At 36.3% G+C, this 13,757-nt stretch overlaps 1 protein-coding gene across 3 annotated transcripts in view; it reads right to left on the bottom strand.

The window, feature by feature from the left end:
* TTC29 (tetratricopeptide repeat domain 29) overlaps window positions 1-13,757 on the bottom strand; it is a 132,117-nt gene that overhangs the window by 49,609 nt on the left and 68,751 nt on the right. For all 3 annotated transcript variants that reach the window (XM_040556625.1, XM_040556626.1, XM_040556624.1), the window contains 2 exons: window positions 8,866-8,989; window positions 3,909-4,140 (listed from right to left, as the gene is read on the bottom strand). In XM_040556625.1, the coding sequence (XP_040412559.1) occupies window positions 3,909-4,140; window positions 8,866-8,989 (356 nt within the window). The remainder of the gene's footprint in view (window positions 1-3,908; window positions 4,141-8,865; window positions 8,990-13,757) is intronic.

Below are 13,757 nucleotides of genomic sequence, written 5' to 3'. Positions count from 1 at the left end.
ACGTGCCCAATTCTGGTAGTCCTACCTCAGTACAGTGATATGCCAGAATCCATGACAGAGCTTCAGATATGGAATATGAAGGGAAAGGAAGCTCTTAACACAAGCCTCTACTTTTCTACTGACATCAAGAACTATTTTAAGGATGTACATCTGTGTAAGGTATGAAGTTTCGTAGTTTTGATCAGTACGCCATATCTCTCCTTCTCCCCCAAATGTTGTCATATCAACAAACCTGCTACCACCAATAAACATTTACTGGACAGACAAAATATGATTTATAATAGACACTACTTTAGCAAATCAAAACCAATGTTCACTAGGAAACAGGCATTTTGGGTACAGTGCCATAGCATAACAGCTATTAGAATGCATTTGAGGTAACTAGCATCATTTATTAATGGGTGGAAGCCCAGATTTGCAATGTTAGAGGTATTTCTGGAATTAGTGTACTTCACAAAGACTAGACAGTAAAAAATAGTTTATCACATTATGAAGCACACCGTTCTACTGTTAGACAATATTATCAAAATGGCACATAAATTATGTGTTCGTGGTAAGTTATAGTAGAGAAATGTTAATGGAATGTGTTTAGTGTAATCTTCGATCTCACACCTCCCTTCTAATTTTACCATTCTTTAGGGATAATCCTTTTATTAATGAATGATAAAATCACACACAAACTTCATCTAAAATTCATCTGACAAGATCTTTTCTTCACTGTATTAATTTAGCTACATCTTTTGAAGAAAAATAACTATAGAGCATCTTAATGAGCTTTTAAGAATATGAATTGATGAGAATTTGACTTTTTATACAACAAAAAGGACCCACTCATATTATGTAACATACCATTCCTTACCTCTGTAAGAGGGAGATGGAGAAAGAATATCGAGGGACTATATATTTGGGAGTAAGGATAAAAACTCATTGTATTGCATTTTCCAAGCTATAGTTTTAGCTGGTGCATGCATTTTAAATCATATGGAAGGCTGCTCAGGTGTGGAATGATAGAAATAGTCCAGATCATGCTGAAAAATGAAAGTGTTAATGGTACAAGATAATTCTATTGATCACAAGACTGCAACTTATGGTATAGGTAAGACAAACACTTATGCAGCATAAGTGCTATTATAAAACAAACACAAAAACCAACAAACCAAAACACACACAAAACTCATAGTAAAATGTGTTAAGTTTGCAAAGTTGCAAAATTGTCCAAAGTCAATAAATGTAAATATAAACTGCGGTCAAAAGCACATAACATTTCTCAAGAAAACAACTGAAGACTTTTCAGCATGAGGAAAACAAAATATTTTAACTTGAACTCTGCTCTTAAAAATGTCTAGATGATTTCAGGCACCCCAGGTCTTTTGCTGAGGCAAAGCACTGCCAGATACAATAACCTGGACCTAGAGTTACCAGACTCACAGAAACACAATTCTTGGGGAGCATTTCATTTAATTAATATCCAAAATTCGATCCAAAATTTTCCTGCCTTCAGATTTTTTAATTATTCTTCTCCCATTTAGAAGACAAATCAGGAGATCATCCATTGAAAGACCTGTGAAATATTTTCTCCACAGAAAATATTTCCTTTTTTAGGCTTTAAGGTGAAATCACGAGAATTTTTGCCTCCTGATATTGTTGATAATTATTTTTGTATACTTTTGACAAAACACAAGAAGATCAATAAAGTCTTATTTGTTCTTGCAGTGGCATCTCACTATGGCATAAATAACTCTCTTGTAAGTGAAGTCAGGTGACTGAGTCAAATACAGCAGATAGAAACACATTCTCCTGTGCATTTATCAACACTGTTTTCTGACAATCCCATCCCTTTTTCCATGACAACTTTAGTCAAAACATCCATTTTATTAATAAATGTTGAGGTAAATTGAGTAATTAATGGTTCTTCCTGCTTGGTTATTGAAATGATTGATTTAGAAAATAAGCCTTGGTTGAAAGACATAAGGTATCTGGCAGTACTTGAATTTAAATGTTATTGTTCCTCCACCAGCCTCAGTATTTCTTTTGCTTAAGACTACAGAAACTACTCTTATTTTTTGTCACAGAAAAATTATCCAGTCAGGACAGAAATAAAAACTTATTACCTTCCTTCTTCATTTCATTAAATTCCCCTGTGGATAAAGAACTACCATTGTATCTTGTCTTTAGCTGTTTTATCCTCAAAAAGACTGAGAAAAATCTAGCAGATTATCAATGTTGAGCTATTTGAAAGAGCTAGAAATACCATTCTATTATCACAGCAGGAATTTCCAAAGTGATGAGTTCATCACAGGATGCACAGACATTCTGCTGGAAGATAGGACAAAGGCTGTACCTGAAACTCAGAGCTGGTAGATCTTAATATTGAATTGGTGCCAGGTCATGTTTTGCCAGACAAAGATATTAAAAATGTAGTGCCAGTACTAACTAGACATTTGGCACACAAAACATGAAGAATGTTACAGATTGTGCTGACAGTGTGACACTATGTTTTCCTGGATGTAATCTGGGTATCATGAGAGTAAGCTTGGAGCACTAATGAGAAAAATGATATTGAACTGGAAGAGCTGCTAAATATGCAGTAGCCACAGGGTTCCTGGAGTTTACTGGAACGAAAATGAAAATTGTAATACCATAAGTAACAGAGGGTAAACTAGGCAGAAATGCTAAAGAAAGAGACTCTAAGCCGGCAAAACTTGTTTCTGCTACCATGTTTGCCAGGACATAAAGGGTTTTTCTAGTCATACTCTTTTTATCCCTGATGTCCTGTTAAAGAGGAGCAAGAAACTTGATATTAAAGGAGCACATACCATTTCAGGATATAAATGAATATCACAACTGACTGGAGAAAGCAATGTGTAAAAGGTTGAATGGAAAACCTTATTAGGCGCAAGAAGTAATGTACATGCTAAAGATACAAAGATCATCCTAACTATCTCTTCAGGGCTCCTGTTTTTTTGCTGTTACCATTGTCGATTTTTGTTGGACTCATATTTACTGCACCTACAGCTTATGAACCTCATATGGAACACGTAAAATTGCTTGACATTGGATTCTTTGGCCATCCCTGATAGCATCTTCACTACATTCTGCACTAATGGTCTAGAAACTTACTATGCCTTGCAGGAGACATGAGCCCAGTTAACTCTGCCAGCCAGCAAAGTCTGTTAGTGAGAATGCTGGATATCCACTTATTCAGGAGAAAAAAAATCATAAATATATATATATAGTCATTCAAAAAGAAACGCATTAAGAAAGAACTGCCCTGTTACCATCATGGGAACTCTAAGCAGTTTTTAACTCTTCAGCATGCCAAGAAGAAAGAAAATTTTACCAATGCCAAGAGGTCTACTCCACACAAAATTTTCCTCCCTTCTGTAGTTAAAACTAGGAAATTGGAGAAATCAGAAGAGTTACTTCCCCCTTCCCCAGTGTTATTCACATATAAGGATGCCAAAAATAAAACAGGATGCTCTTCTGAATTCATTGCCATGTCCACTATGTTAAGCAGAAATTACCTTTTACTTCAAAAAGAAAGAGAAATTGTTTCTGGATGAACTTGAAGAGCTGACTGCAAATTAAGATTTTTTTCTAAGTTTAAAATTATGATATTTGACTGAACTAACGTATCACTGTTTGCCCAGAATTGTGATGTTTTAGAAAACAGTACTGAAAAGAAGTTATCAACCCCAGAAACTGTTTCTCCCCGATATATTGTATTTAAACCTATTTAATTCTGTCTTTAAAATAAGCACACAAAGGAGTAAATCTAACCTCCATTCAGTACAAGGGTAATCCAATAAGGTTAAACCCAGGAAATAATTTAATAAAACTCTACAAGAAAAATGACTTAACCATTGAGAACAATACAGCACTAATGTGTTTCATAACCAATGTCTTACCGACTGTGAGAGGGTCAGTGCACATGTCACTTCTGTTCTCCTTCCATGCCAGCAGGTACTTGAGACTGACAGGATCTTCTGCTTCTATATAGCTGTTAAACGCCACCATCAGTTTATGAGTCTTCGCAATGCCACAGTAAGTCTTTGTTTCCTCCTCTAAGGGCAAATTATTTAAAATGCTTGCTGCCTCAAAAGCTTTAGTGAAATATTCAAAAGCTTTATTGTAATTCCCCTAGTAAAGAAGAGGGAAGAAAAAAAAAGGAAAGGAATTAAAAGAATTGTAAAAACTACTTGCAGTCGCTTCTATTTACCTTGATGTTAAAACCTGCTCCCCTCACACCATAGATGTTGTAGCTGGGAGGCCAGCCCACAGAACGACTCATGGCATGGTATTAACCAAATCACTCTTGGTATTAACCAAAACACCCTTGGTGTTTTCTAACCTCTAAAATGCAGAAAGCAATGTTCATATCTTTCTCAGGAACTAAATAGTTTTTAGTTGTCTGTGTAGTATTTTGATCATGCAAATCACTGTATCAATGCTAAGTATTAACACTGATTTCAGTCAGGCCTTTTAGCAATTGTCACCATTGTTTCATTAACAACCCTGTGGGAGGAAAGGTCTTAATTTACTACTGTGATACTAAATTTTAGAAAAGAAATCTTAAAAATGAAAAAAATAAAAACAAAAAGAGGATAATGAAATGAAGCACTGAGAACAGAAATCAAAACTTAAAGATTTATGAGAAGAAAAGATAATATGCCAAAAGATAGGGATATTCCTGATCAAACAAAAAGAGAAACAATAGAAGAAATTTGTCAACTGTTCCTAAATAGAAAACCCAAAGAGTTTATCTCTTCATCTGCAGCCTACAGAAATCCAGCATTCATGTGTCCAGTAATAAGGAGTATAAACTGCAGCAGATGATACATTGAAAGAGTTAAATATAAGAACTACTTTTTTTTATTTTTTTTTAATGTGAGGTACAGAAAAAAAAACCTGAAATTCCCAATCAGGGAAGAATAAAGAAAACTAGAGAAAATCATGATAGGCTGAATGATACCACTGAAAAGCTAAAATATATCTTGGTATTACCTTTTGCATATTTTTTCTTTGCCGTGAAACTATGAGTTACCATAAGAGATGAAGGAGTCAAAAAAAGAGTTGCAAGCTTCTAATTTAGAAAGCAGCATAGCACCAGACCTACATAGTGCATATGTAAGATATTTGGAGAAATCTAAGGACAAAGTGAATGAATTGCTAGGAAATAAATTACACCTCTCATTTAAACTAGGTAGTATAATCCAGGGTTGAAAGGTACTGCATTTTGAGTTGGTATTACATAAGGCAGCATGCAGTAACTTTCTGCTCTAGTATTAGTATTGTCTAAGGTTTAAGTATTATAGGGAAGGAATCAGATGACAATTTTGGCAATATACTCTAACAAGCTAAAAATAAAGGCTTTTGCAATGCTTTGAGGAATTTCAAAGGAACCTAATAACACTACCTGTGTGATTATGTGATAGCAAATGAAATTAATTCTTTAGAAAAAGATAGGTAACTTGTGCTGCCTGAGCTATTAATAACTTTTACTGGATTCTAACTAACTCAGGCTCAAGAAGAAGGCCTTGAAATAACATGGGCAGCTCTGCAGTGGCCGCCCCTAAATGCAAAAGAGATCTAAAATTTAGTAAGGTCAAACAAAATATTAGCACTCATCAAAAATACAGTGGAGAAAACTAGAATAGATATAAACTCTTTATATAAATAAACAGTATATTAATAAAACTGGACAAAGTAAATACAGGCCAAACAACAAATATAAATGAGGAATAGACGTAAAATTGCTACCAGCTGTAACAGAGGAATAGGAATGAATTGAATGTGATTGAAAAGTGGGAAAATTAAAAATAATTCCAGATAGCTCTCTCCCCTTAATAGATTACTTGTGGTGAAAATCTTGATCACAAGCTTACAAAGAGGAAAGTTTAAGGCTCTTGTGGCCAAAAAAAAAAACAACAGTCAACAAACAAGACAAGGGGAAAAAAACATCTTGGGAGCATGTCATTATGTAACTGTTCATCCTTTACCTTATTCCAAAGGAATCAGTTCTGGCTATTGTCAGAGCTAGAAAAACTTCTGCGGCTATTCAGACTAATTATAGCTGGCCCTCTCCATGGAAGATGCCTCCTAGCTCTCCAGTTTGTGAGGAATTCTGCTGCCCCGATGGCGCAAACCCCTGACTGAAAAGTGTTTTCGGAGCTGTCTTATCCTTTAACTCTCAGCTTGATTTAGAAAGATTGAAATTCCCTTCTGCACAGAGTACAGAGGACAGGAACACAGACTCCACTTTGATACCTGTTGCTCTTGATACCACTATTGAGGATCAAAATTTGTATGACTGTTAAAGGGTGTCTGAAATTAAAAAAAAAATAAGGAAAAGGATAAGAGGAATTCAGATTCTGTTTTAATACAGCAGGAGAGCAAAATCAGGCACATGAGGACTCAGCAATGAATAAAGAACAATAAGCAGTAGGACGATAAACAGAAAGGAGAAACATCTACCTACTGTACTCATGAAAACTATAATAGGTTCAGTGATACAATTAGTGAAAGGAATGCAGCAAATCAGACTAGGAAACTCGAGAAAAGTGAAATCTGAAATGACAGAGTGTCATACTAACTCCATCAGAGTTTATGCATATTAAGTAAGGAACCTGCTTAAACTGGGAGAAATCAGAGCTACTAATGCGTAATATAAAAACAGGCATTTAAAAAAATGAAACACGCTGGTAAACAATCATGACTAAAAAGCAGGAACTTAGTGTACAGCATTAAGGAAAGACAATGATGGTGATGGAATGGTGAGATGACAGAACTATAAAGAAATAGCAACAGCATGGACAGAGCAAGGTGAATTTGGTCAAAGCCACTTTGGGGAGGATAGTAAGTTATATCCCTGGTTTACTAAAGGTCCCTAAGGATAGATCTGGATATAAATAGAGATATCTGTAATTTCATGAGAAGGACAGCATGACTACAAATTGTATCACCAGGCGAAGTAACAGAGTGGAATAAAAATACCCTAATAATAGCTTAACTTAGATAATACTGGCTATGACAGCTGACACCAACCAGGCAATGATCCACGAGAAGAAATGTTAATTAAGACTCCGTATCAGTAAACATTGCTGACCTTGCAGAAAAAAAAATAGTATGGAAAACTGAGAACTGTAAAACTTAAAGAGAAATCTTTTTGTCTATTTAAATTGTATATTTTACATAGGTTCCTAAGTCTAAGTCACTATATATTTTTTCCCTTCTACTCCCCTAACCCAGTTCAAGGCAGCAAATTCTGAACTGAGAAACACAATTTAGGGAACAACCCCAAAGAGGTTAATTATTAAAATATCACTTCTCGTACAACTGATTATTAGCAATGGTGTCAACAAGCAGTGAAATATAAAAGTAATTAAACAGAATTTAGTTAATTGTTTTTCAAATTTGGGGTAGAATATTTAAGTACAGTGTCACACCACCCTCTATTTCAAAGAAAGTTCCAGGTCCAATTTAAAGTTACTTTAGCAAGTTCTCAGAATTTCAAAGTTAGTTTTCAATGGAAATTCTGCATCTATGCTAAGAACTTAAGCAAACAGAAGGCTCCCAGCCTAATTTGGAGAATACAGAGTAAGACTTTTTTCTACTGCTTGTGCAACGGGTCAGTAACTTCAGTAGCGAGAGTTCTGCGTGAGAACAATCCTGAAAATAAAAAGACATTTGGGGGTAGTGTAAAAGCAAAGGGGCAAGTAGCCTGTCTGACATATTACACATAGAAAAGAAAACCTGTTGAAAACTGGGCAAAAGTTAGTACTTAAAAGCTAGAAAATGTGAGATTTACAGTTGCTGCCTGTGTGCCTTCATATATACACACTGAAAACAGCATTTTGCCAGTAACATGAAAGGTCCAGTTCTGAAATGTCCAGCATGATTTAGAAAGGGTATTTCTTTCTTTTTTTTTTCTTCATAGTGAAAGTGTTTCCTAATTTCAACATTGTCCAGCCTGCAGAGCAACTTCTATTTATTACTAATTTTATCTAAATAATTTCATGTAGCACTTCAGCTCTAAAATAGGTGGTAATGGGTTCAACATCAATCTTTCACTTCTGCACCTGTATTTTTAACCCTTTTGATTACAAAAGCCAAGTGCAAGTTCTGTGTCTTTGGAGGCTGTGCTGCACTGAGTGAACAGGGAAGCTGCTACCCAGGCAGGCTGCCGACAGAACTGCTGCTTCTGCAGGGCCCAACCCAGAAAGACAATTCAGAGACTGACATGTGGCTCAGAAAGAAGCACCTCAAAAAACCTTAGGAACCACAATAAAGGGAATTTCTCAGTTGTCCCTAGCTTAGCATTGTCTGTCTCTGCTTGTTATCTGAATTAAATAAGCCAAATCAAAGCTGTCAAGCTAGATGGAGGTAAAAAGAACAGAAAGCCCTTTTACTACTGACACAGATCTTTGCCAAAATATTTGCTTCTGGCACCCATTTCATAAATTTGGCTGAGAGAATGTATAGAGGAAATCAAGCTAAGATTAAAAACTCTATATTCATTTGCAGTAATAGTATAAATTCATTTTAAAAAAGGATCATTTTCAATGTATAATATAAATTGAAATCATTGATCCATGATTTTCATGACACTGAAAGGTTCGTATGATCAGAACTTGGAATTTTCATTCACCCATTCAAGAATGATATCCCATGTATTAAACGTGTTGTGAAATTTTCAACCTACCCAAAAACTTAAGGCACATTTTCAGTCACATATTATTTTCTCCTTTGGTATCTCTTGTAAGATACAATACCTGGATCAAACTCTGCTGGTCACCTCATATGCAAAAGCAGATTTTTATGAGTTAAACTCAATTGTTTGACATCATTACTACAACCAGTACTTACTCTTTCATTGTAAATGTTCCCAAGCAATACACATGCATCTGCCAGGCTTTGGCTTAGATGAGCATTCTCAGCAACCTTCATAAACTCTTCCAAGGACGTAAGAGTTTCAGCTACTTTTCCTTGACTGAAGCAGAGGACAAGGAACAAAATTAATTATTCACTCAGATGGCTTCTCCAAAGGCTGCAGATCTATCCCCCTGTTCCAAATTAACTCTACTTTGTGATGGCTCATCTGCTTTATGGTGAAATTTGGATTGTAGTTCCAATATGGGTGTCTAGACCCTGCCTGTACTGAAACCAGTGAGACTAATCCACATGGAATATCTGAGGGCAGAACTGGATCCTTTGAGAGAAACAGAAGTTTTCTTCAGAAAATTGTGCCATTTTTAAGGGCAAGAATGAAAATGTAGGTGATGATTTTACAGGGTTTTTGGAGTTTCCATTATTTTAATACTTTCTTCTACTGAGCAGCTGATAACATTTTCAGTACAACTGGACCTCACATCCTGAAACTGGACCTCACATCCTGAGAAGATAAGGGTAGAAAGCAGGAGTGCTAGCTTGCCAGTAAGACTTTTTGTGCTCCTGTCATTCAGAGGTGCCATTTCTTGCTCTAGAACCCTGGTGGTACAGCAGCAGCACCATACGGTGCTGTCTCTTAAGTCTGGGCTGACAGCCTTCTCTCATGTGTAATGCTGCACTTCGGCTGGGTGGATCAAAGGTTGCTGGAGTCACACAGGGCAACCTATAAACTGTGGATTGCAGGTGTCACCTCCAAATCCCAGAGAGATCAGAGCAACCCAAGGTCACAGCTGAATCCAAGTTGAAAATTGGCTAATGTACTTTGACAATAACATTTGCAGATTTCCTTTTTTTTTTTTTTTTAATAAAGCCGCGCACACTAACAATATAAGATCTCTGCTGTATGGTTACAAGATATAAGATAGACATCTGGGTTTGCCTTGTAAGTAAGGCACTACGCTCTTTTTCCCTTTAAGGCTGAAGTGTTACTGCAGCTGACCTCAATATTAGCCATGAACTTGAGTCACTAATGGAAGAGTGCAGCATGCTAAATGTCAAGCCACCAAGCCAGACAGAAAATACAGTCTCTTAATTAAGAAACTCACAGAAACAAAAGTTTCTGCAAGTGATAAAGAACTGTGATTCATTTTCTATTTTAAAACACCTTCAGGTTATATTCCTGCAGCAAATGACTGTCTGGGTTTTATTCATATTTTGGTTTTTATTATAAACTATGTTAATGATATGTGTTTTCAAAATCTGGCAGAAGTCTGCAATTCCCTGTCTTATGAAACAGTAATTATAATATGATAGAGCCTTCCACTGCACAGGAAACACAGTAAAGCTTCACTGCAAATTTACAATATTGTAGTGATTGTGTGACTGAAGTGAGCTAGATTGCTACAAAAGGATGCTAAAAAACTGGAAACTAACATGTTTGAAGTACTCATGAATATGCTACTATAAAGCTTAGTTGTCAACCAGCAGAGCTGGATTTAATAAAATTTCCTAACTTATGTATTTAATATGAAAATATTAAACATACTTTACTGTAAATGTCTGCCAAATGTCAAAAAAAAATCTAAATTTTAAAATTAGAAACATATTTTTTTCAAATCTATCTTTTTTTTCCTAAGAAGAGAAAATCAAATGTTTCCCCACAGAAATCCAGCATATGATTTATATAAGTTAAAGGACAAGGTTAAAGTGTTAGACAAATATTAATTCCAGTTTTTCTAGTTTTCTATATGCAGTGCACAGGTGCAACTTGAAGAGCATATTATATGGTATAATCATTAAATCCATTCAACCAGACCTTTGAGAGTTAAAAACATATATTCTGAGGAAAAGGACTCCTCGGTCCAAGGAATGAGAATGAAACAGTGCAGAATATTTGTGTATCAAGGTGATTCCAGTTTCCAATTGGGAAAACAGGACTGTTAACACCCACATCCCCTGACAACTGTCCAATTATGTATATCACACTTGGCCTACTGTTTGCAGTAGAAGTAATCAATAAAGGATGTGGTTGAGTGAACATAGATTTTGGTTGAACCAATGCATGAAAACTTAATCATTTACTCAGAGTGGAGAAATCAAATAGAGCAGGGATGAAACAGCCACTGAGGGGTTTGTTGATTGTGCCACCAAGTTTGTGGGCTAGAGGCTGAAAGTAATAAAGCAAATGGAATCAGTGACAGGAGAAAATGTAAAAAGGTTTTCTTAATTTCATGAATTAATAGAAATGTTTTCATGTATTTTTGGTCATTTTTTATATTTCATATAAAAGCCTATGTTCCATGTGTAGAAAATATAAAAATTGCTAGGGCATATAATGTCTTTCAAGCAAACAGAAATCAATTTGATACGTATCAGAAAGATGTTTCTCAAAGCTAGAACTTCACTTATGCCAACTAGCAGTCACTTGGTACACTTCAACAATCTTTTGAAGAAAGTATTTTTAAAAGCACTACTGCTTGAGATATTTAAAGTATGCTAGAAGAATTACTGAAACACTTTATCCTGCACAAGACCTGATAACATGATAAACAGGTCTTTCCTACTCAAATAACTAATATTTTATAGTTCCTTCAAAAATCTACATGTTATTTTATACAGCCATATACTTTCTGTCTCCTTAGACATCACCTTTCTAAATGCATAAAATGCAATTTCCTATAGATATAGTCATTCATGATCCCACAAAACAGTTATGATGACTTCAGCAGAAGAGATTACATATCTACAGCAACTCATTTTCCAGTTTCATGCTAAAATGCCCTATGAGATTTTTACCCCTATTAGACTTTTATGAAAATATGCACCTTTTATAGGATTGCTCATGTGATTGAATTGGATGTATAAATCATTTGTCCACAAGAAGTCATTACCATGGTGGACACTGGCAGAATAAGTCAAGAACATGATGCTATTATGTCAGATTTTTCCCTGGAAAATGACATGCCTAAATGCACATGATAAAGATTTTCGGTTTCCCATGGTCTGTGGAAACATCTGCAGCAAAGATTTCAGAAAAAATCCAAAGACAGACAATTTCTGAGCCATCAGGGAGGGCTTTCTCCAACATGCCACAGTCATCTCTTTTTTGTAAAGGCATTATCAATCAAATTTAAAATGATTTGCACAAGTTTAGTCTAGATCAGGTTAAAAAAAAAAGCAACAAGTAAAAAGTGATCTAGCTGAGTCTGGAGACTGTGTCACCAACAGTAATTATTCATGCATTCATCCAATATTTTCTAAACTTGCCAGAAATTGACTTGTTTGCTATATATCAGACAAATAAATATCCAAAAGTTTAGTAGGAAGGTAAACAGAAACTTGTATATTTAATTAATAATTTAAAAGCCTCTCTTTATTTTTATTATTATTTTTTTTTTTCATTACATTAAACTGTTTTTTTATGCCCTCTCCTGCTCCAAGCAGTAAGGAAGAACAAACGAACTGGACCAGCACAATGTTGTTTATGAAAAATTCTGCTGTTGAGTTTTGAAAAGTAAGTTTGTCTGGAAAAAACGTCATATTAGTTTACAGAAAGTTTTCTGTTAGGGAGCATTACACAGCAAAAAGGAATTCATCTAGAAGGACTGCTTAAGAGAAAGATAACAGAGTCACAGAATATTTAAGGTTGGAAGGGACCTCTGGATATCATCAAGTCCATCTACTTGGCTCAGAGCAGAGTCAAATAGAGGAGTACTGTGTCCTGTGGGATTTTGAGTGATTTTTGAAGGATGGAGACTACACAACCTCTCTAGGCCACCTGTTTCACCATTCACCCTCACAGTAATTTTTTTTCTTGTGCTTAAACATAATCTCATGTATTTCAATTCGTGCCCATTGCCTCTTGTCCTGTCACTGAGCAACATGGAGAAGAGCCTGGCTCTGCCTTCTTTACTGCTGCCTGAGAGATACTGGTAAGATCCCCCCTGAGCCTTCTCTCAGCCTCTCCTTTGAGGACAGATGCTCCAGTCCTTTTAACATCTCTGCAGCCCTTTGCTGGACTTGCTCCACCATGTCCATGCCTCTCTTGTACTGGGAGACAGAACGGACACAGTGCTCATGAAGTGACCTCACCAGTGCTGAGCAGAAGTGCAGGATCACCTCCCTTGACTGACTGGCAATGCTCTGCCTAATGCAGCCAGGCTACTTTTGCTATGAGTGGGCATTGCTGGCTCATGGACTACTTGTCCACCAGGAAAACCAGGTCCTTCTCTGCCAAGCTCCTTTCCACCCAGTCAGCCCACAGCCTGTACTGGTGCCTGGGGTATTCCTCCCCAGGTGCAGGACTCTGCATTTCCTTTTCCTGAATTTCATGAGACGCCAGTCAGCCCTTTTCTGTAGCCTGGAGAGATCCCTCTGGATGGCAGCACAACCACCTAGCATATCAGCCTCTCCTGCCCAATTTTGTATCATCTGCAAACATGCTGAGGGTGCACTTGGTCACATTATCCAGGTCATTGAAAAAAATATTATTCAGTATTCGTGTTAGTATTGATTTCTAGGATCCACCACTTGTGTTTGGCCTCTCACTGGGCTTTATGCTAAATAAATGTAGGTGCTCTTATTCCAGAATACCTAAATCAGAGAGAGGAAGTTAATACAGAGTTATCTGTGTGTATACACACAGAGGACAGTATGTCCTCTTGGCTATCTTAGGCCACCCTCTACCCAGACTCCTGCTTTTTGTAAATACAAGGAACTCATGAATACTTCTGAGAGCTCTGACACCTAACTTTTACTGTTTCACTGTACCATGGGAGCCAAGTATGTAAAGTGACTCATTGCAACTGCTGGTGTCCCACCAACTACTTCTTTCTCAGTTAAGCTTGTCAGTTCTGAAAATTGGACATGGT

The sequence above is a fragment of the Cygnus olor genome, chromosome 4, assembly GCF_009769625.2.
Source record: "Cygnus olor isolate bCygOlo1 chromosome 4, bCygOlo1.pri.v2, whole genome shotgun sequence".
Lineage (NCBI taxonomy): Eukaryota > Metazoa > Chordata > Aves > Anseriformes > Anatidae > Cygnus > Cygnus olor.
Note: the sequence above shows the minus strand (reverse complement) of the source record. Positions and strands in the feature narration are given on the sequence as shown.